The 23,531-nt window shown below is 32.9% G+C and overlaps 2 protein-coding genes and 1 long non-coding RNA gene across 6 annotated transcripts in view; all 3 read right to left on the minus strand.

Annotated features, from left to right (window-relative positions):
* The window catches only part of LOC124455575, a 156,514-nt gene that overhangs the window by 112,162 nt on the left and 20,821 nt on the right, over positions 1 to 23,531 (minus strand). The window lies entirely within an intron of this gene.
* LOC124455589 (AP-3 complex subunit mu-1-like) lies at positions 3,956 to 10,636 on the minus strand. Of its 2 annotated transcripts, XM_047006247.1 has the most exons (19): positions 10,335 to 10,569; positions 9,359 to 9,950; positions 9,120 to 9,197; positions 8,852 to 8,943; positions 8,178 to 8,228; positions 7,169 to 7,227; positions 6,674 to 6,752; positions 6,430 to 6,535; positions 6,056 to 6,168; positions 5,824 to 5,945; positions 5,509 to 5,587; positions 5,234 to 5,281; positions 5,039 to 5,071; positions 4,911 to 4,944; positions 4,753 to 4,832; positions 4,516 to 4,586; positions 4,394 to 4,442; positions 4,245 to 4,293; positions 3,956 to 4,022 (listed from the first exon to the last, which is right to left on the minus strand). In XM_047006247.1, exons 4-19 carry the CDS (start codon positions 8,852 to 8,854, stop codon positions 3,988 to 3,990), a joined length of 1,011 nt encoding a protein of 336 aa, XP_046862203.1. In that variant the 5' UTR covers positions 8,855 to 8,943; positions 9,120 to 9,197; positions 9,359 to 9,950; positions 10,335 to 10,569; the 3' UTR covers positions 3,956 to 3,987. The 2 variants fall into 2 exon arrangements, with proteins under 2 accessions (XP_046862203.1, XP_046862204.1); XM_047006248.1 differs by lacking the exons at positions 3,956 to 4,022; positions 4,245 to 4,293; positions 4,394 to 4,442; ... (11 more) ...; positions 8,178 to 8,228; positions 8,852 to 8,943 and having other exon boundaries at positions 9,031 to 9,193; positions 10,335 to 10,636.
* LOC124455603 lies at positions 19,592 to 22,234 on the minus strand. 2 transcript variants are annotated; one of them, XR_006951932.1, is made up of 3 exons: positions 22,147 to 22,234; positions 20,623 to 20,689; positions 19,592 to 20,125 (listed from the first exon to the last, which is right to left on the minus strand). It is a non-coding gene; the product is annotated as an uncharacterized LOC124455603 (long non-coding RNA). The 2 variants fall into 2 exon arrangements; XR_006951933.1 differs by lacking the exon at positions 22,147 to 22,234 and adding an exon at positions 20,962 to 21,079.

The following is a 23,531-nucleotide window of genomic DNA, read 5'->3' on the forward strand; positions in this document are numbered from 1 at the left end:
TCTCAAACGAGATAAAACCTCTATTGGCAGGACCTATGAGCCAATGTTTGCAGCTAAATCCTTAACGACCGTCAAGACTACCAATCAAATTTCCTGAAATTGAAAATTCAATAAAACATTGTAAAAATCGTATGATATTCAAAACTGCCATGCAGCTGCCTTGTATGATCTTTTAGCATTTTTTGTGGATGAGACAGCAAGTTGATAAACTGAATGATCGGTTTCAGCAGACAGAAATTCATTTTCAGGAAGAACATAATTAGAAATGTTGACAACAAATAAAATTTTGATAGAAAAAGCTCTTAGAAACTTAGAAACAACACCCAATTGAGACTTGGGTACGCTATGTATCATAAACGAGAATCAAAACTTTACATACGTTAAGGAAATCCATACGCTCTAAGTACCCAAGTAACACCAGAAAAACGGAAAGAATTGAAGCCACGTTGAATAGTGGAATGCAAATTTCTTGTTCGGACCAGCAACTCCATATGCTTCAAGCAGCCATGTAACACTAGAAAAATAACAAGAATCGAAGCAATATTGAATAACAAACCATGCTAAAGTTTTTGGCAAAATGTACAAAATTTTCAGCTGGTGGGAACAAACTCTCTAAAGCTTGATTTCCATTTGGTGTTAAAAACTACTAATAACTTTAACAAGTCAGATTTTTCCTCCCTTCTACATTTAGAACGGTTCCCTTTTTAACATTGTACACTGCACTCACAGTGACTGCACAGTTGCTCCAAGTGAAATTTTTCTCTGAATATAACGTGCTGCAATATAACATAACTTCTTTGCGTGTACAGTATTTGCTGCATTGACGCATTTTTATAGTTCAATGTAGTTGAAGATTGCATTCACAACTTTGCTTTTTTCTTCCATGGTAAAGTTCAATTGCCACTGCAGTCCCAGTTAACGATACATTTTTTTGTCAAACATGCATACATGTTTAAAAACACAACAACTTGAATTATCTTTTTGAAAGCTAATCAAAATTTGTTTTGTCGAAGGATTAGGAAGGAGATTCGCGAATTGTTAACCATGCGTAAATGTTGTGATGTGCTTTTATTCAACAAAATTTTACGTTCTTATCTTATACCGTCCAGCTGTTGTGTCTTTGACTCCTTTCATAGCTTGTAGTTCTAAATTACATCAGAAACCATATAACATTAGTTGGACTAAAGTCATCTGTTCAAGATTAAAATGTACACCAATTTGTACAACAAACCATGCAAAGTGTACCCCTACATACACATCGAACCATGCAAAGTGTACCCCTACATACACAACAAACCATGCAAAGTGTACCCTACATACACAACAAACCATGCAAAGTGTACCCCTAGATACACATCAAACCATGCAAAGTGTACCCTACGTACACAACAAACCATGCAAAGTGTACCCCTACATACACAACAAACCATGCAAAGTGTACCCCTACATACACAACAAACCATGCAAAGTGTACCCCTACATACACATCAAACCATGCAAAGTGTACCCCTACATACACAACAAACCATGCAAACTGTCCCTATCTCCCATGTACATCCAGTCTACCGACTTTCAATCCCAAAGCGGCAAATGAATATGCAGTACCGCTCGCGTATTTGTTAACATAATTTGGCGTATGATACGCGTGTCATACGCGTATCGTTCTCGTATCATACGCGTATCGTTCTCGTATCATACGCGTATCGTTCTCGTATCATACGCGTATCGTTCTCGTATCATACGCGTATCGTTCTCGTATCATACGCGTATCCTTCTCGTATCATACGCGTATCGTTTCATTTTATACGCATGTCGTACTCGTGTCATACCCGTATTACTTTCTTAATATTCTCGTATATGGTTTCAATATAGTTTGGTTTCGATTTGTGATAGTGTTCTTGCTTCCATGTCCTAAACTTAACCCTTTAGATACTGAAGTTTTTCTTCAATATAGTTTTTCAAAAAACCATGACTTATGTTATCACAATTAGTTTCCGTTTTTATATAAGAATGTGTCACAAACTATTCAGCTATGTCATTGATGAGTCATATGTATACTTAGATACGACGTGAGACAATCGCAGCTCATTGAAAAAGCAACCCAAAATTTATTAATGCATAACATATACATGTATATATAAGATCATCTATTAAAAAATTCTTTTGCTATATCGTGCCTTTAAACTATTTCGTGAATAAAATATCTTGAGAGTATACTGACACTTTTTTATGTCATTATTTTGCTACAAAGCAATTGTTAGTGTGTCGTTTCTTATGTTTATAGCACACGCAACTTTGAATGAATCTCAAAACAAACTAATCACAATGACTTTCCGTTTTCATAGGATGTGTCACAAACTATATACGTCATTGATGAGTCATATGTATACTTAGATACGACGTGAGATAAGCACATTTCATTGAAACTAAAGCAACCCAAAATTTATGGATGCATAACATACATGAACTTGAATGGTATCATTTATAAAAACCCAGTTGCTTTATTGTTCCTTTTAACTCCTTCATGGTGAAAATTTCTTAAGTGTATATTGATGACATCTATATGTCACCATAGTGCCGCTTATTACGATGAACAAAGTTCTATCAAGTATCACAGCGTTTCATCCTCGTATCATACGTACGCTTATCGTTCACGCATTATACGCTCATCATACGCGTATCCTTTTCGTATCATACGCGTATCCTTTTCGTATCATACGCTAATCGTTCTCGTATCATACGCTAATGGTTCTCGTATCATACGCTAATCCTTTTCGTATCATACGCGTGTCATACGCCTAGCGTATGTTAACAAATACGCGAGCGGTACTGTATTTTTAAATTTAACTAAAGAAAAGAATGCTACCGATGAAAGAAGGCAAAAGGGAGACGAGTTTCTACAAATTTACGATGGTACTGTTGCAGGCCGTTGCATGTTTATGATTAAGGAATATTGATAAATAAATCATGTCTGAGGGAAGTTATGTTAACGTTGTATCGTAGAGAACGTTTGGTTTGGGAATTATTTTAGTATATCATCCAATTATAACTGGTTTTATATACGTTACTCAGTAAAAAACCACTTACGAATTCAGTTGGTGTTTCTTACGAAGGTGGAACATCGCTTTTTAAAGATATCTGAAATATAAACATTGGAAATTAGACAAAAGGAAAGACATTAAAAGATTATGGCGATATACATTAATTCTTTTCATAAAAAAAACAAGAAAAATAAACAAAGATTATGATAAGAAGCAATAAACTACAGAAAACCAACATACAGCAAAAATTTGACGACAAGTAACATAAGACGAAATGAAACGAGAGCAGTTTCATAAAAAGATCAGAGCGATTCTCGCATCACCAAGTTGTTTAACTATGGTAGGAAATCAGATCTTTAAAGTTGAATACCAAAGTGGAAGGGGGATAGTACCAATTATCCGAAAAGAGAATACAATTTAAGAATATAACTACAGTGATAGCGACCTGTGAAGATCGACCTTACTTTGTGACCAAGGAATGGTTACTGGCAAGATCGACCTTACTGTACTTCGTGAGCAAAAAATGTTGTGAAGGGAGATCTTGCTCTGCATGCAAAAAATTTGAAAATATTTTCTTGAAAAACATGGCAAGACGTCTGTTAATCAACTGAGACGGGCAAAACTTAAAACAAAAACAAGTTTTACTTACATTTCCTTTGATGTTAGGTGACGAAGTCTAAGATTGTACTTTACCGATCTAAAATTGTTTAAAGTTACGTTAGATTCACATAACCACGTGATTGTGACAATTTCCTCATGAACCTACCTCCCATGAAAGCTCTTTTTTGATTGGATCAAATGAATAGGTACCAACTGAAAACATGGAACACAAGTCATAAATGTTGATGAGAAACGTCAATGAAGAGCAATGAAACATCAGACTGTAATGTTTAATATTTTATGAGTGTTTTTACCGTTTGTAGTCAAGTTAAGGTTGAGAACTTGTTTAGGAAATGGAACAGTCACGACAACATTCTCGATCTAAATAAGATATGGAAACATTGAGTGAAAAGACTTTGAAAAAGTTAATGTGTACAATATTTGACTTTGTATGATTACGTTAGTTTTATACAAAATGCTTTGAGATAATACGTATGAAAAAAAAAATGGACTAGTTTAGGTTATATCTTTAAGTTTATAAATGCAAGAAGATGCAACAACAGTTTAATAAATTGACATGATTATAAATACATACATTTTTACCCATAACTGGTTTTGAACTTATCGACAATTCAAATCTTCCACTTCCGCCCTAAAACAACCAAGAAAAAGACGAATGTAGAAAAATCAAACACTTTAATTTATTTCAATCAATAAAAAATATTTTAAAATAATTTCAACAGTTGATAAACCTCTTGAAACAAGACACGAGGCTTTGCAAACAATGGTAGCATATTTACTCTAAACAAAAAAACAAAAAATACCATCAAAATAGACAATTTCATCATGAAAATATAACAGCTAAAACACCCACCCGGTTGCCACATTATATGATATTAAACGAAAACAACCATCCGGGGGGACGAATGACAAAATTCGTTCAGACTAAAATACACAGACATTTGAAGTAGTCGCGTTCAAATGCAGTTTTAGTGCAAGATTGAAAGAAAAGTGTTCAAAGTAAAAAGACAATTGTTATTAGTCATATTAAGAATAATTTGTGTTGACTTTGATCAGAGACAATCCATATTCAACATTCACACTTACGTACCTCCCATCTTCTGAAGCGAAGACAAGGATGAAAACTGACATCTTCAAGGATACGAGGATTTGTAAAACACATATTGAGATCTATAATTAATACAAATCTTTAATCAACAGATAAATTCAATTTTAATCTAGATATATAACAAAGTATCATAAATATACCAGGCATGCCAGATAATTTACAGTTGCAGTCAATCTGAAAGAACAAAGTTGAAAAAAGGTGAAAAAATCTTTAAAATGGTGCACTAGAAAGTACATATAACAAAGTATAAAAAAAGGAAGGCACTTACAGTTCCTTGTATTTCTGAAAATATGGTGGAGCCCTAAACAAAACAGAAAATTTTAGGAATTTAAACATGCCATAAGTTTTCAGTTCGTACATGTTCTTAGTTTTAATTTAACATCAAACAAAAACAACAAACATATTTTTGTCATACATCTTCCACAAAGGGAACAAGAAATCCAAAGTATTATAATGTTGTTACCTGTTTATCAATGATGGCATCAATGCTTTCGGCTACATCAAAATAAATCTATAACATAAATAGAATTAATTAGAAATACTTAGGACTAATTTGTGATGATTAGAATTAATTGGAACTAATTATGAATAATTACAACTAACAACTAATTAGCAATATTTATTACAACTAATTAACCAAAGAAAAAAGTTCATTCATCACATTACAACTAAAACAAAGCATAAAAAAGGATTTTCTTTCAAATTTCTTAATGGAACAATGTGAATATAGTTACGTACCTCATTATTTGCATATTTTATACCAGTTCCTCTCCATGGAACATTGGACAATTGACCAGTTGGGAGATGACTGCTCATACTAGGAAAATATGAAATATTTAACTTAAATTATATGTAGAATGATCATAAATGTGTAAACTAAAACAAATTTAACTAAATATTGTAGTAAGTTGCATATAAAAAACAATGCAAATATAGAAATGTTTAGTGGTTTTACGGATTTGCTTTATATTTATATCTGATCCTTATATGAACAACATAAAGATCACTACATAAAAACATGGCTCATATGTTTACTATAAGGAAGGTTCTTACTTGCTGTCTCCAGTCACTTCATTAACAACATTTCTAACTATACTAGGAGGTCTTATCAACTCTTTAAGAACATTTGACTCTGTAGCAAGAGGGAATCCATTATCCAACATCTCTTCCAATAACTGAAGAATATAAAGATATAATACCATATTTTACATCACACACAACAGAAAAAAATTGAAATTCATCTATCAAACAGCTGGATTCTCTACAAAATATACTAATCTCAAACCTCATATACAATGACACAATTTTCTTTAATGATTGTTTCAGTACAGTCAGAGAAATATTCTTTGATCAAGTCAACCACTCGATGAAGAAATTCAATCACAAACAAAGGTGGAACTGGAAAGGAATGTTTTCAATTCATCAATAATAATAATCATGAAAGTGTTCACCACATGTTGATGATATGAAGGCTAAATTATTTTTATCTACCACTAGGAATGCCTAATGCAATGCCTTTGTTGAGTGATAACACTTCTTTGCAATGTAATGCATACTTTTTAAATTAAAACTACCAGTGAATCTCTTGATTGGATTAGAGGCAATTGATTCAAAATAAACATTATTAAAACATTAACTAACCTTAATATAAACACAAACCTTCATTTTCAACAACAGAAACAAAGAAGAGATCATGGCGAAATATACTGATGAGATAACTGAATCCTGTTGCAATTACAGGAGGAATGTCTTCTGGAGAAGTAGCCTGAACATAAAAGATGATATTTAATTTGTTTAGGAGCATTTTTGTCAGACAAATATAACATGAAAACCGTTCATGAAAGTACCTTAAAACTTCTCAACCAAACAAGCACAAACAACATTTACACATATATTCATTTACCTTTCCTTGAGCTTCGAAGAATAAATCACAAACAGAGCATCCCAAAACACTTCTCCAATGTTTTTCCAGAAATATATCCCTAAATAAACATGAAAAACATCATATGACCAAATGACTCACAGTAACCCATTTGGTGTAAAGTTGTGATAACTAAACAATTGAGGAAGCTGAAATCATCAAAATGGCATCATCTAACTGACTTCAATACTATTAAAATTACAGATATCAGGTAATATCTCACGACTTTTATGACATTCTTTATTTTTTCTGGGTATTAATCCTGTCACATGATACTTCTCATAATCTACCTTCACTGGCTTCTGACATTGTTCAAGCTTTCCTTTAATATCTTACTGAAACTAATCTCATTTTACCTCATTCAAATAATTGTAAAGTACTTCTCACAAAATCACAAGCTGATACGTACAAAACCAACAGAAGAGCTTTGAAAGCAAACAAATATAAAACCAATACATACTGTCACTACTGACTCACCCTGAATGGTTGATGATAAACAAACTGTGAATCATTGTAAAATCCACAGATAATAAAACCTATAAAAATGTATTTCTCCTTTACTTAACAAGCTTAATGGTTATAAAACTATTTTCATGTAAGTTCATTTCGTAAATATTTATTTATATTATTGCTAACATTTAACCAACATTTAAAAGCGATGTTTCCATTTAAAAAAATTAAGATTCATGTAATCATCTTACTTGTCCCCAGACCACTAAAGACTCAACGGCCTTTACCAGCTGGCTTACCTAAGTTATCTTTAATTATGGTCGTGAAGATTTTCGTCTCAACCCATGATCCTAATTGATAACAAGTCAATGAATTGGAAGAATCCCAAACACTTATAAAATATAACGACAGATGAAATACCATGCACTAGGTACAAGGAGAGATGTTCTGTTTTAGTCGATTTTAATTTTGTTTAGAAAAACGTATTTCGAGATAGGAATGGACCGTGACTTCCTTCAGTTTTTTATGAACATACTACAGAGTCTCCGGAATCTACAAACATGCTAAAACCTTAAACATAGACTGCATTCTGGAAAATAACTTTGTTCAAATCCTGAATTTAATAAATAAGTCTCATTCTACTCGCTACGAACGCCCTGCAGTGGGCTAGCAGTTGGAATTTTTAAAGCTGCTCATTTGCATCATACAATACAATTTATACCAAAATGCTGAAAATCTTCTTTTTTAGCAATGAAAATGTACATAATATCCACATCCTCATTAGACAACCCTTTCTTTGCTAACGGATGCACTTTAGTGAAGTGTTGCTGGCGATGGTTGTTATATTTTTATGTTTAAAAGCATAATATTGACTGGTAAAGCCGCTGAATGCATTGCTAACAATCGTTCTTTTAACCAATAACTTAGTCTAGAAAGTTGGAGTACAAAACATGAACAAAAGGCATTAAATCGATTCACAAAAACAATTTTGGAAAATACTCTCAGGCTCATATCATTGACTTGGTTTGGTTCTTACATACACCTTGATATTTCGAGCAGACACCTCTTTTCTTCTGGGATTTTCTGTCTGTACAACAAGAAAACAAGCCCAGAAATATATAATAAACACTTGCATGTAAAACAATACATACAACCGCAGGGGCTTCGAAAAGTTATGTGTGTGTGCCATGCTAACTGTGTGGTAATTCACAATAGTTAAACTGGTGTGATAAATTTTTTGATATTTAATTCGATTTTTTTTGGTTTAACTGCATCATGTCACCCTCATTGAAAAGTTGGCACATCTGTATAAACCAAGTATTCAATTTTTATCAAATCTTATAAAATGCTCACAATCTAAAAATTGGAAGCTTCCGAACGTTCATAACTTCCCGAATCCTGAGCTATTTTTTTTTGTAGAGCTAAACGATCAAAAATTAGGAAAAAATGTGATTGACAACATGCAAAGACGAGTTGCATTACGAGCGAGTTGTTGTTGACATAATTATGACATTAAAGATTTGGTTTACTGCATTGGTACTGCATCGAAAACTCTCTTCTTTTTCTAAGCAAGCATTTTTCGCAATTTCAGTATTAATGCATACGACGTGAAAGCATTTGCTGACTTAAGCAAAAGATACGCAATATTTACTATTGCATATGTGTTCTTTACAAGTTTGACAACATAATAAGCTATAAGATTCTTTTTACCATACGATAAAAATATGCCAAAGTCTCTAAATCACCATGATTCGTAGGTACTCTTCACTATCTTTGGATATCTGACAAATCGTTGATCTCGTCTAAAGATTTTTGACTATTGCTAGTACTATCACACATGCTTGAACTGTTATTTTCAGTTGCACAAAATTAGAAAACGATGCACCAGATACAAGTGAAGAGATTACGGTTTTTGGTAGAATATTTTAAGAAAAGTGACACGTACACAGCATTAGTTTGTTGTTACATAGCTATTTACCGTTAAGATCAGCGTAGTCAATAACACCTTCGCTTTTCTTTCTCTTGCCTTCTTTAAGTTTTACAGGATGTTCACTGTCTAAAAAATGTTTGCAATGGAAATATACAGAATTCAAAACATATATGCATTAAGTACAGTAAATGAAGAGGAGAACTAGAGTGAAAATAACAAATATAGTGTCATGGACCCCTAATTTATAGCTTGGCCATCAAAAATGAAAACTCATTTCTGTGTCTTACTTGGAAAATGTTTCTCTAGATCAGGTCTTGCCTTCCAGGCACTCAATCTTATGGCTCTGTGAACTAGATAAGGCAGTTCCTCAAAAAGTTGAAGAAAATACTCTTGATAGTTTCCATCTTTAACACATGATGACAGTTGTGGACGAGGTTTATCATGCCAATGCTGGCGAACGTTTCGTAAAAATCTTAGGCAACCTAACCATGTAGAGTCGGATACTTTATTGAAATGATTAAAGAATTCAGGATCGATACGGTCCATCCAATTTATTGAAAGATTCAACTGCTTACGAAGATTTGAGGGAAGAGAATGTGGAGATGATGTCTTTATTTCTGGTTCATTCCCAACATCACACAGAAAATCGAAATTCTCCTTATCGGTTTGTAGATAAGGGTGTTTTAACGCTTCGTTGGCCAATGGTCTGTCTTCCGGTTTTAGCTGTAGCATCCACGATAAAAGGTCTTTGAGCGTGGCATCCTTGATTTCGTCCAAGCCAACTGGGTTTCCTTTCAAAATGTTGTCCAATCTATGCCGTTCAATTCCAAAAGGATGTTTCCCCTTTGTTGCAACATAATAAGCCACCATTCCGGCATTCTATTTTCAATGAAGAATGGAGTTAATTTATTTGTTACTTGCAAAAATACAAGTTCAGTTCGAAAAAAATCAGCAAAATGTTCTCCAATTAAGAGTCGTAGCCATAATTTTTTAGAGCAATCTAAATGAGAGACATACAATCGTGAAACCAATAAGGCAATAACAACAATTCATTATCATACATATACATATTCTTATATTTTATACAGTACAACTTGTATTTCGCCACTATATGACTGTAAAATGGAGGTAAACAAAAATTTTATTTAAAAGTGATAATGATATCAGTGGCAGTGATAATGATATCCCTACCAAATACAACATTCAAATGCAAAAACAACATTGACCTGTAGTTGGACCTCTAGTTCTACTTCAAGAACTTACCATAATGTCAGACTCTTTTTTGTAACGAACTTTATTAATTGTATCATCTGATGCGTTATATGACTCTGGAGCTATCCAATATTTAGCTCCTCTTTGTATGCTCCAATGTGTCGAAGTTTCATCAGATAACATATGACTTATACCAAAGTCAGCGACTAAAAAATTTCCTTGTACATCTCGAAGAACGTTCGAGGGTCTTAAATCCCGATGAAGAATAGGATGCTCACCGCTGTGAAGATCAGCTAAACCTTTTAAAATCTGCATAAGAATTGTAGGAAGTGCTTTTGAAGATATTGCAAAGTAGAAGATTTCACAAAACTTTCTAACGATTCTTCACACAAATCTAATATCAAATACAAATAATCTGTGCCTGGTTCTTCTTCAAGATGCCAATAATTCACAACATAATTTGAACGCTTTGCATTAAACTCATTCAAAATATCTTTTTCTCGTTTGGCTAACTCCGCGCAGTTATCTTGAAGCAATCGTTTTACTGCTTTTCCGTAACCATCTTTTCCGAGTCCAAGGTAAACACGAGTTCCATCACTTCCTTTACCAAGCAAAAACTCTTCAGAACAAATAACCTTTACACCATTTACAAGTTTAACTTTTCTTGGATTTTTCTTCCCATATTCTTCCATCATTCTGAACTTTTGCTGGTGCATTATTGATTTATCATAACATTTCCATGGTTGAGACAGCAAGTCTTCAATTAAAAAGTAAAGTAGACTATTTAGAAAGGAATAAATCAATGTATCAAGAAGCAATTTAATTTTCTAATTATACGCACATCAAAAAAATGTGGCTATTAGACAAGATTTGAAATACCTACACCGTTTTGCCCGTTAAGGTGAACAGACTTTTATATTTAGCTACTAAATAATAACATAACAACATGTTTGCCTTTGTTTCAGTTTATTTTGTATTAACATCGTATTTCCCTGCTCCCAAACACACGGATTAGGGATATTTAGTTCAAAGGACGTTGAGGGACGTCAGGATCTTTTCACTTTAAATGCGGAAACATTGAGATTGAAAAATCAAAGATGAAAGCATCTGTCGAGGTGAAAAGAGTTCGGAGAATTAAAGAACCTAATGTTTTTAAGGTTATCTTCTGAAAAGCTTGAGTTTTTGACCAGAATTATTGGCTATCAATAATCAAATAATATGTTTTAAAAGGATGTTTTCAACAATATTCTATTTAAGTTAATTTGTGTACATGTAACGTATACATGTAACTGACACGTTGATCATGATGGTTTTCACAAATTACTGTTAGCATCATAGCCAGTTTTCACTTTCTATACATATTGATCAAATTTCTGTTTGCAAAGTTTAAAATTTTCACATGATTTTGATCCACAACATTTGCATTATTTTTGAATTAAAAGATTTTAGTTGGCTACGTATAACGATACCTTTTAAAATTAATTTATCAGGTTATAAATTATTGTTTGTATTTAGCGTTGAAAAACATGGAAATGTTTGGGCAAATGTTTTTAAACAAAATTCTTTTGCTAACCTGGTTTTGATGTGGAAGGCGAAACACCAATCATGTCTTCACTCTTATTATCATCTAATAGATAAATCAAATTAATTTTTTGCAATGCAATTAAATAACATTACAGCATGATGACAAATTCTAAAACTCTCTTATCTGACCCTTTACAAACGTATGAATGATACGCATGATATAAATGACTCTTAATTGTTTGTGTTTGACTTTTAAAGGGAATGTAAAGATGTTTGTGCAAATGTTTGCTAACAAAATACAGTTTCTTACCAAGTACTGCTGTAGAAGGAGTTTTCTCAATGTCTTCATAGTCATAGTCACTCATGGGAGATGGCAAAGACATCTTTTCGTAAGAAGCTGGAAATTAATGCATTACATTACACGATTAATACATCATAGCAAAATAAAAGGAATACTTGCTGAGTTATTTCACTCTTCATTACATCTCACATTTTTGACCATTAACAAAAGTATGTGAATAAGGAAGATATAAACAAATCTCAATGGTTACATTTAATTCTTGTTTTTACTTAACATTTCAAAAGACAATAAAGATTACATTTGTGTAAATATTTGCATATAAAATTCCATTACTTACTAGGTCCTGATGTAGAGGCAATACTCATCATGTTTGAGACACCACACATGTAGTTTTACAGCTTTATATAAAATGAATTGTTTGGATTCTTTCAAATAATTTATATCAATTAAGAAATAATTGTATTTTTCTTGTTTGTGTATAAAACGACATCATACTATACACAACGCCTGGCTATATTAGAAATATCAAATGGCATTCTTTACACTGTCAATGTGTCGTTAAGCTTTAATGCATAATCCCATGCGCATTACTTGTGTTTTGGACTGTTTGTGAACAGCTTGGTGCAACTGTCTTTCTTGAATAGATGGGTAAATCTTAGTTAAAATGTCCAAAAAGAAGTTAGAAAAAGTTAGCTTACCCCTACGACTTAAGTCGACTGGAAATATATTATAAGTAGGTATGTAATTTTTTTGAGTTTTTTTTTGGTAGGATTGATTCTGGGTGTCTTATAAAGTATTATGATATTCTGATAAATCTAATGAGAACTTATGAAGAAATTATCTTGAACTAAGAAAGCAAAAGAACAAAATTCAGAAATTCTATAATCATGTTGCTGGTTCTGTTTTGAGTGAACATATTAGAAATTGGATTGTCATTGAAAACCATGGATCTACTACTGAACAGAACTACATTACTTTCCCATTGAAAATACAATTTCTTAAATTAAAGTGCATTGGTTTCTCTGACATAACACTTTTCTTATAGATAAAAGTTTTTGTGCTTGGCATTGATATTTTATACACTCGCAATTGTGGTTGTCAAATTCGGGTAGACGAAAAAAATTTTATTTTATGAGCCCGCGTCTTTCCGCTGACTTTGACAACCAAAATCCGCCATGTTTTTGACCACGCGGCCGTGCACTAATAATTTATAGTAATTTTGTTAACGTTTCCCCTCCAGGTCTTATAGAACTCAATGGCCATATATCATTGGCGATATTAAATTTAAGTGCGATTTCTAGCGTATCAGTAAAAAAGTTTTTGATTTCATCAAATTATCCCATTTTTATGGCGGTTTAAAGTTGTGAAAATGCCCTTTTTGATGGACGATGTTTGTCTTAAGAAAATTATGGGAATGCAATACATTTCCAATGACCAATTCAAAGCCATATGAATAAAATTGCTCATGTATCGTCTGTTTTGTCATATCAAATTAAAAAGCGAATAAACACGTGGCGGAGGAAATAAGAAAGACTTATTCTAAACCATGAGCATTTCATATTTTTACTATGACTCTTAAGTTAAACTAGAGTATTTTGTATATCCTATAATTCTTCTTAAGTCGATATTTATTGATAAAACTTACTTTTTAAATTTGTCTTTGTGGTAATACGTCTTCCTGCCAAATGATGTAACTTAGCGAGTGTCAGGAATTACGAACAAACGTTTGCAGGTAAATCCATGACGACGGTCGTCTACCAATGAAATTCCCTGAAATAGAAACGTTTAATAAATTGCCATGTTTATTTAGAAATTTCAATCATTAGTATTTAAACTAAAAACTGACACGCAGTTTTCTCTCTTTATAGGCCCGTTTACACGAGCAATTTTAATATGAAAATTTTTATGCGACAAATACATTTGACCGTGTAAACGACACAAAATATATGTAAATATATCTGTTCGCATAGCGATTGATGTTTTGCGCCCATTGTAATAATGAACAGTTACATGACGATACTCCATTTTACGACGTACTTTTAATGCAATGTTTGTGCAAAAATGGCGATGACCAAGGCCGAAAAACGGTAGCTATTATTACGTCTCTAATGGTGCACGAAGTGAAAAAAAAAGAAAGTCACGACGATGGTGGGTAAAACTGTGGAAAACTGCGCAGCGCCGATACGCACAAGGGTTAGCACAAAATTTAATTCAAGAGATCCGAGTGACTGACCATGATGAATTTAGAAATTTGTTTCGGTAAGTTAAGAAATGTGATAGTCTTTTTATTCATGCACTCTTCAAAATTAAGCTAGTCAGTGGATTGTACAATCAATTCAAATTTTACGTTCTTTTTTTAATAATGAAATTTTCTTATTTTCTTTACTTTTATTTACAAATTATAATTTTTACTACTTTTAAGGATGGATTCCATTTTGTTTGATGAGCTATGTGAAAAGCTAACACCATTCATTGCTAAGAAAAACACCACTATGAGAGATGCTATATCTGCTCATGATCGCTTGTGTGTAACATTAAAGATCTTAGCATCAGGATGCTCATACAAAGATTTGATGTACAGTTTCAGAATATCAGTTTCATCCATTTCAAAAATTGTACCTGAGGTCTGTGAAGCTTTGTATAATGTGCTGAAGAAAGTATATTTAAAGCCACCCACAACAAAACAACAATGGTTACACATTGCTGATGAATTTAAGTGCAAATGGCACTTTCCCATGCAGTTGGCACCATTGATGGTAAACATATCAACTTGTGTGCACCTCCAAACTCAGCCTCTGAGTACTTTAACTATAAGAAACATTTTAGCATAGTCCTCTTGGCTATTGCAGATGCAAATGCTAAATTCATCTCACTTGATCTTGGAGCCCCTGGCAGCCAGTCAGATGGAGGAATTTTTAAAGACAGTCACCTTAAAAACATATGCAAGACATGCTATTTCCCACAAGCTGAAGAACTAAGAGATACATTATTGCCTATACCTTACTTTCTGCTTGGAGATGAGGCATTTGCTTTGAATGAAAATCTAATGAAACCATATCCACACCAGACTGCAATAGGTGATGAAAAAGTTTTTAACTATAGACTTTCAGGAGCGTGAAGAATTGTCAAAAATGCATTTGGATTGATGTGTAGTCAATTCAGATGTCTTTTGAGAACATTGGAGTTGGATGTTCCAAATGCAATGCAGGTGGTGAGGGCCTGTATGGCACTGCATAACCTTTTGATAAATCAGAAGGACCAGTTTTACACACATCCAGGATGTATGGACTTTGAAGATGAAGTAGGAAATGTTGTGAATGATTTTTGGAGAACACAATTAGGCAATGAAAATGAAGTATGTGACATCCAGCCATATGCCAGTGCCTGCCCATCATCAATTCATGCAAGACAAATCAGAAATGCTCTTAAAGACTATTTCTTTGAAGAAGGGGCAGTTGATTTTCAATGGACAATGACAAACTACAAAATTATAACAAAGAAATAAATTTACCTCATTTGAATATAAAAAATATATGAAAACTTGTTTTGGTGGTTGATGTTGTCCTTTATATATATATAAATCCAGTAAAGTAAACTCAAAAACAAATGTATAAGTTATTTTGATGTAGAAGTTTAATCATTGAAGCATGTTCATTTAAAATACCCTAGTTTAATAAGATGGTTGTTGAAACTGATTATTTATTGATTGGTCTGCTTAATAAAATGGTTGTTATTGAGCCCGTGGGGGCTCTGTGGCCTGAAAAATAGTCAATTGTATGGCAAACTTGATACGTCTTTGTATATCTTTATCTGCCAGACCATGCATTGCATGTGCCACATCTTTACCAAAAATATCCCACTAGTCTTCAGGAGCAGACGTTGCTGACTTTGCCAACTGGTTCAAGCCAGATGCTGTGACTCAAGAAATGGACTATGTGATTGTTTTCTCTTCTTTGAGCTTGAAATAAAACTACATTCACTTCCTGTATCTTCATTATCAATAATTGAATCATTCAATTGGTTTTCTCTGTCTGGTGGAAAACCTTCATCAATAGCATTTGTAAATACTTGACGATTGTGTGATATAACTTCATCCAGGAAATTGCACTGGTCAAAAAACGTCCATTTTGATACATAAACTTCACTAGCCCCACTGCCTATACATTGGCTTTTTCTTATTTTTCTAACTTCTTCTCTATAAAATGTCTTAAGCTCTGTATCTTTGCTAAAAGTTTAAGCCAGAAATTTTATTACAATAGACTTATTTGAGTCCAAATAATAGCATATAAAGCTACAGATGGATATGTTTTCCTTTACCAATTTTGGCATGCCAACAAGCTGAGTTAAAAGTTTGAACACATTGACATGTAAGCAGGACAAGACATATTTTTTTTGCGATTTAATGCAAACCATAGAGCATAAACAATGTTTATACATCGTTAAAATGCAATTCTTTCTACTCCATTATAATCTTATCACTCACCTTTGATGCTTGGCAAATCAACGTTTGGCAGTTCAACTTTGATTGCTTGCAGTATTGCTTGTTGTAATGCTTACTTACTTTTGGTATTCCAAATACTCTCTCTTTCTCTGACAGTATCGAGCAACAATCTCACCACTTGATCGGGCCAGTTTTTTTCACTAATCGCCATGTTTTGTTTTATGTGAAGCCTGGGATCTACTTCGCTCCTTGACATGTGCCACTTTTTATTTGACAACCATCTACACTACCCATTTTTTGTATGTGATAAGTAGACAATAAAAAGTATTAAAAAAAGGAACATACTCCCATCAACTTGAACAAATAGTTTTGTGACTTCGACAAAAATTCGTAAAGTTATCTATCAACAAAAGTTAGTTGCCAGTTTGAAATTTGTCGTTTTAGCATTCTATTGTACGAGTCAGTACGACTACGTCACAACATTGAGTTTCAGACGCAAACTAAATGGATTTCTACGCCTGAGAAATCACAAACTATTGATTTATGAATTATAAATACTAGAATGATAACTTAGGTGCATTGCATTTTTTATAACAATGTAATTGATACATGTTTCTAAATGTAGATCGTCCAGGTTGGTATAGTCCTGAGAAGAACTGTTTTTGTTGTTGTTGACTGACGTTTCGACAACTTTAGCGGTAGTCTTTTTCAGAGTCAAATGAGGAGTAATATTTGTTATCTGGTTCTTACGTCATTGTATTGTGTGTACAGGAAATGTGTATTGTCATTATGAATTAGTGTGAAGTGAAATGTTTTTAGTTGTGATGTTTTTATTTGTAATGTGTGGGTGTCAATTGTGTATTGTCATTGTGAATTAGTGTGAAGTGTAATGTTTTTAGTTGATCGTTTGTTTGTATTGTGAATAAGTCATTTGTAAGGTGCCGGTAATTGCTGTGATCTGTTCAGGGTAGTTTTTTCCAAGTTGCTCTACCAACTTTCTAATGTAAGCCGTTGTCTATAGTCAGTACTGTAAGTAATGCATTTTTCCTAGTCCCAGTGAATGTTGTGCCTTATGATTCGGTGATGTTAATGGTTGGTATAGCGTTTTCCTGTCAAAGGAGAGATCCCCAAGTGTTTCGAGATTCTGGTGTGTAAGTGGCGTGTGGTTTGACCCACATACGACGCTGAACAGCATCGACACGTGTATAAATAAACAACACCAGATCTCAGAGACTTGGGAATTTTATCCTTAACGGGAAAAAATGAAGAGATTCGTGTGGGAGTACGAAAGACGAATCTGACATTGAGATGAGTGAAAGCAGCGTTGTAGAGACGATTGATTTGTGTGCATATTTGTAACGAGTGACAGCCGGTGAATGGGAGCCAGAAATACACTATTTTCTTTGGGACACTAAGGACAGGTGGTTTCTGTTCGAATTTTGTAGCAAGGAAACGACGGACAATGTGGTCGAATATATTAGTTGGATAGCAATTGAGTTTGAGTAGTTTTCTGGTGGTTTCAATTTGGCATGAAAACTCTCATAACTAGAGCAGAGTTTGAAAAAGCGGTGTAATAGGCCAGAGATTAAGTTGCGTTTGTAAGAAAGTGGGATAAAGCTGTTAAAATTTGTGAAAAGACCGGTGAATGTGGGTTTACGATATACAGAGGTGGTGAATTTGTCATTTGAGCGGTAAATGTCAATGTCTAAAAACGGTAGTCGTCCATTATTTTCCGTCTCAGAGGTAAAAGTGATGTTGCGGTGTTGATGGTTGATGTATTCTAAAAAGAGAGGAACGTGATCAACTGATTTAAAAAGGAGGAAGCAATCATCGACATATCGTCTGTAGAGAACGGGTTTGAATTTATGGGGACAGTTTTTCAGCCAGTTTTGTTCATGGAAAGACATGAATATGTTGGCAAAAAGGGGGCCAAGGGGACCACCCATAGCATCTTGAAATAGCAAATAGAATTCTTGCACAATTTTAATATTCAATCATTAAGGCGTTTAAATTACATATAACATCATAACCTTCAACGCCGTACGTCAACAAAACAGCTTTCGTGATTATTAGCCTTAACATAGATGAAAATTTATAAAAATTAAACATTCGCAGGAAGAAAATTTTCAGAAATTGTACTCATCCTTGTTAAACGTTACTTGTATCAATGTTTTAAAACATCCAACTATATGAAGTTAATCGTCAAAAATCTACGATAATCATTTGATGCACGCCAAATAAGGGTTTTTTTTTTACAAATTATTGTCGAAACAAAAATATTTATCATAATAGTAGCAAAGTAGCTACATCTTAGGGGAAAGCTTATTATTCACAGATTCTAAAAATTATGATTACCCAACAAAACAACAAAATCACAAAAAAATTGTCACAGCAACAAGGTAGCTATAACAAGGTATAGAAAAGACTATCGTCAAGTTTCATCTTTATAAACTTGATTTAAAACATATTAAGTGCAATGGTTTACTTTCACCAATTATGATGAAGCTTTCACAATCAGGGGCACCTTAAACTCAGTAAGACAATGGGGTCTTTGTCAATGTGAACGTAATTGGAAAATACTTTTTTCCGTACAAATCTCTACCAAGAAATTTAAAAGCATAAATCAAGCACAATCCGAAAACCATGACCAGCCGACAATTTGAAAAAGTATAATTTGAAACAAATTCCGAAGAAACAAGACATCTTGAGATTGCAAAATATGAATCAAAACAAGACGAGAAGTAAACTGTAAATTTTCGACTTTATTTCAAAGTCATCCTCAGACAGAATGATTGCAATCACAGCAAATGGAACGTTATTGCAATCACAGCAAATGGAACGTTTTATAGTATAACTGTTTAATTTTTGTGATTAACCATTGATTGCAGTCGACTACATTTAAAAAAAAAACACAGGAGATTCTAAATTTGGGCAACCGAATCACAAAGGCGCTACCATGCAACAACTAATGAGAAGAAAAAAACCTTAAGGGTATTGGCAAGTAAGATATACAGTATTAGAATTAAGAATAGTCCGTTCATCTAAAATGCAAGAATTCATTTAAAAATGTGATATTACGCGTGTCAATGACACACTTCATTGCATAACTATTTAAGATGCAACTATTTAAATAACAAGAAAAAGATCTTTGTTCATTCGATACTAGGGATACCGAGAATTTGTCTATTTTTACTTTCCTATTATCATTCTAATCGAATTCTTCCTGGTAAATGTTCAAATTTTAAGCATGCTTTATGGAGATTTCCCTGAGCAGATTTCGTAAATGACTGCATTTCAGTATGCTCACAATCGTAAAGTTGAAATGTGTTTGAAAAAAGTATCCTCTACAAATAAACAGTTATTATAAATAAACATTAATTCAATAAATCTTGCGTAAATCTACCAATAGCAAAACACAAATTGTTTATGAATGGACTGTTTCCTAAATTATTCAACTGGAATTTTCTTTATATCATACTGGATGATGGCTTGGGCAGCAAGAAAAAATCCTTACTTCATCGTATCTGTCACCATTTTGTTGACCTTGCAACTGCTCATGAAAAAACTTCGGACATTCTGTGAATTTGACAAAATGCATTAACAAAAATAGGTACGCTTGCGTACACGTGGGAAGCCTGTAAAACAGGAGACGCAAAAAGCTTTAAACAAAAGGAGTTGCAGTCACTTTAACATGGGATAAGAATTTTATAGTATGCATAAATTTAACAGTTTGCAATTTTAATGAGACCATCCGGCAATTGCAATGAAATATGAGTTATGTTTGATCTCATTTATCTATGCTTCAAGACCTGATATTTAAATTCTGTTTAAACAATATTACTATTTTGAAACATTGAATTCATTGATTGACAACTTGTTTTATCATGATACTTTGAACTCCTGATACAAACAACAGAATTGTTATTATTTGTGGAGGATTAAAAAAAGGTTTGAACTTTTTGTAAATAAGAAATATGATAAAAAGGCAGTGCATAGAGTGTCATCACAGACATGATATCTGCCACTCTCTTGTTTTGCATAGCCTAATTTCTCGGACAAATAAAATAACTCACCTTCAATGTTGCAAACAGACCAGTGAGACCTCTCCCAGAAAACTGTACAGCTCAATATTAGTGCAAACTAGATAGACAGTAATGAGTAATTGTAAACAAACATTAAAAATACTCATTGCAGATACATTTTCATTCAGTGACTATGTCCGCATGAATTTAGCATGATAATAACAGAAACCAACAATTATATACTTTTTTGGAGCCCATTTGCAGATAGTTGAGGTTTTTTTTGATTGCATAACAAAATAATGTTTTAATGAAAACTATTAGTAAGAAAAATAGCTTTAGGTGAACTTATGTAAGGAATTCTCTTTTCAATAATACAAAAATCAGGTGCACCTTTATGTGAAAATACGATCTTTGGCCGACACTGGCCAGCAAGGGTGCAAATTTTTCCAAAGTATTTTTTCACAACAGAGGAATGTTTTCAGGAAAATGGGCATGAAATTAAATAAGCAAATACTTGATTTAATAAAGTTAGATATAATTACTGGTAAACAAAATAATAGCACATAAAAAATGCTTAAAATTTCTCAACTAAATAAGTCTTCATTTTCAACATATCACAAGTGCTTGATACCTTCATATCAATCACCAACAATTTACACATAAATTCATTCAGTTTTCCTTGAGCTTTGAAGAAATAATCACAAACAAATTGCAACTTTATGCACTTTTGCATATTTACCAACCCATAGAGATAATGCATTGAGCTAGTAAACCAATTCTTGATAATGAATAATGTCTCATTTTCTCACAATAGGTTTGTATGTAACCAATTCATTCGTAACCATATGTAACCAAAAAAAGTGAAAAAAAAATTTAAAAACACTTTTAGAAGTGGACTTATTTAAACAGCCCCGACTTTTTTAATGCCTCTTGTCTATAGCACAAATGGCCCCATACAATACTCATCATGTTTGAGACACCACACATGTAGTTTTACAGCCTTAAATAAAATGAATTGTTTGGATTCATTCAAATAATTTATATCAATTGAGAAATAATTGTATTTTTCTTGTTTGTATATACAACAACATCATACTATACACAACGCCTGGCTATTCATGTTTGACAGGGGCTTACATGTGATTTTACGATTTTTATGTGCTACATAAACAAATTTTACATCTACGGGCCATATATCATTGGCGATATTAAATTTAAGTGCGATTTCTAGTGTATCAGTAAAAAAGTTTTTGATTTGATCAAATTATTCCATTTTTATGGCGGTTTAAAGTCGTGAAAATGCCCTTTTTGATGGACGATGTTTGTCTTAAGAAAATTATGGGAATGCAATACATTTCCAATGACCAATTCAAAGCCATATGAATAAAATTGTTCATGTATCGTCTGTTTTGTCATATCAAACTAAAAAACGAATAAACACGTGGCGGAGGAAATAAGAAAGACTTATTCTAAACCATGAGCATTTCATATTTTTACTATGTCTCTAAAGTTAAACTAGAGTATTTTGTATATCCTATAATTCTTCTTAAGTCGATATTTATTGATAAAACTTACTTTTTAAATTTGTCTTGGTTGTAAAACGTCTTCCTGCCAAATGATGTAACTGAGCCAGTGTCGGGAATTATGAACAAACGTTTGCAGGTAAATCACTGATCTGATAATAGACTGGATATAGCTTCTACAGGAAGCAAAAGTGAAGCCTAATTATATATGCAAAATCCACTTCCGGGTACCACGGCGAGATACAAATTACTATAGAAATGTATGAATGTCATATCTTCATTTAATAGAAATGTATGCCGGGTTTACAAACATGGGTTTTCGAATATTCAAGGTGCGACTATACCATTTGAGAAAAACAACTACAAAAATGGAAACTAAAGATAAAGTGCGAAAGAAACTAAATGAACTTGTCTTGTTTAAGCATCAGTAGTACTTTGCTCATGAAAAAATAAAGTTACAGCAAAAATAAAATGTCAACAATCTCTCAACATAAAGAAAGAATGATAAAAAAAGTAACTCGTCTCATTTCTAAAGAATTGAAACGTATACTAGATCATAACAGCCTCAGAAATTGGAAAGCGAACAGTGAACTATCTTGCATTGGCAATGAAACAAAATATATTCTCGCATGTGCTATTTCTATGGCTCTAATCGGAACTTTATGTTGGGCATTAATTTTTATCACACGAATTCGATTTCCGCTCGGCAAGTCTCTCGCTACTATAATTAGGCTTCATTTTGCTACCTGTAGAAGCTATATCCAGTCTATTATCAGATCAGTGAGGTAAATCCATGACGACGGTCGTCTATGTGGCGCGAAGTGTTTCTTTATTATTTACGGAATTTTTAATGTTTAATTTCATTATTTATTAAATAACCAAATTTTGTCAATTGATTATTTGATATAACCAAACTTATGCTAGTCCAAAAAATGGTTATTTGTAAAATAACCATGTTTTGGCAAATTGGTTATTTGAAATAACCAACCTATTACGTTTGGTTATTTAATAAATAATGAAATTAAACATTAAAAATTCCGTAATTAATAAAGAAACACTTCGCGCCCCATACTTATTAACAACCAATATATCATAAACCACTCGTTAAAACGAACAATGCTAGCAAGAGTGAAGCATATTGCTGATAACTGACACAATGGAATACAATGCATCCTGTCTTCAGATTAGGGCAATCAAGCTTTTAACAGGCAAATTCAGGTAGAATTTTTACGACTAAGACCAACTTTTGCGAAAAAATTAAAGGTTTACTTACTGGTCAATTTACAACTCTGATACTAACACCATCGTCACAGAGAATGCACAGAATACTAACGTAATTAACTGTAACACTGATCAACTTACTGCATGGATAAATATTCATAGGATAACGATTTACGAATGATTAGTGGCTAAAAAATATTTAAATGTAAAATAAAC

The sequence above is a fragment of the Xenia sp. Carnegie-2017 genome, unplaced genomic scaffold (genome assembly GCF_021976095.1).
Source record: "Xenia sp. Carnegie-2017 unplaced genomic scaffold, XeniaSp_v1 HiC_scaffold_4, whole genome shotgun sequence".
Taxonomy (NCBI): Eukaryota; Metazoa; Cnidaria; class Anthozoa; order Malacalcyonacea; family Xeniidae; genus Xenia; species Xenia sp. Carnegie-2017.

Coding starts and splice junctions, on each gene's coding strand:
- LOC124455589 (XM_047006247.1), bottom strand. Junction 5,946..6,055: donor ATTGTGTCATTGTATATGAG/GTTTGAGATTAG, acceptor TATATTCTTCAG/TTATTGGAAGAGATGTTGGA. Junction 5,282..5,508: donor TAAAATATGCAAATAATGAG/GTACGTAACTAT, acceptor TTTATGTTATAG/ATTTATTTTGATGTAGCCGA.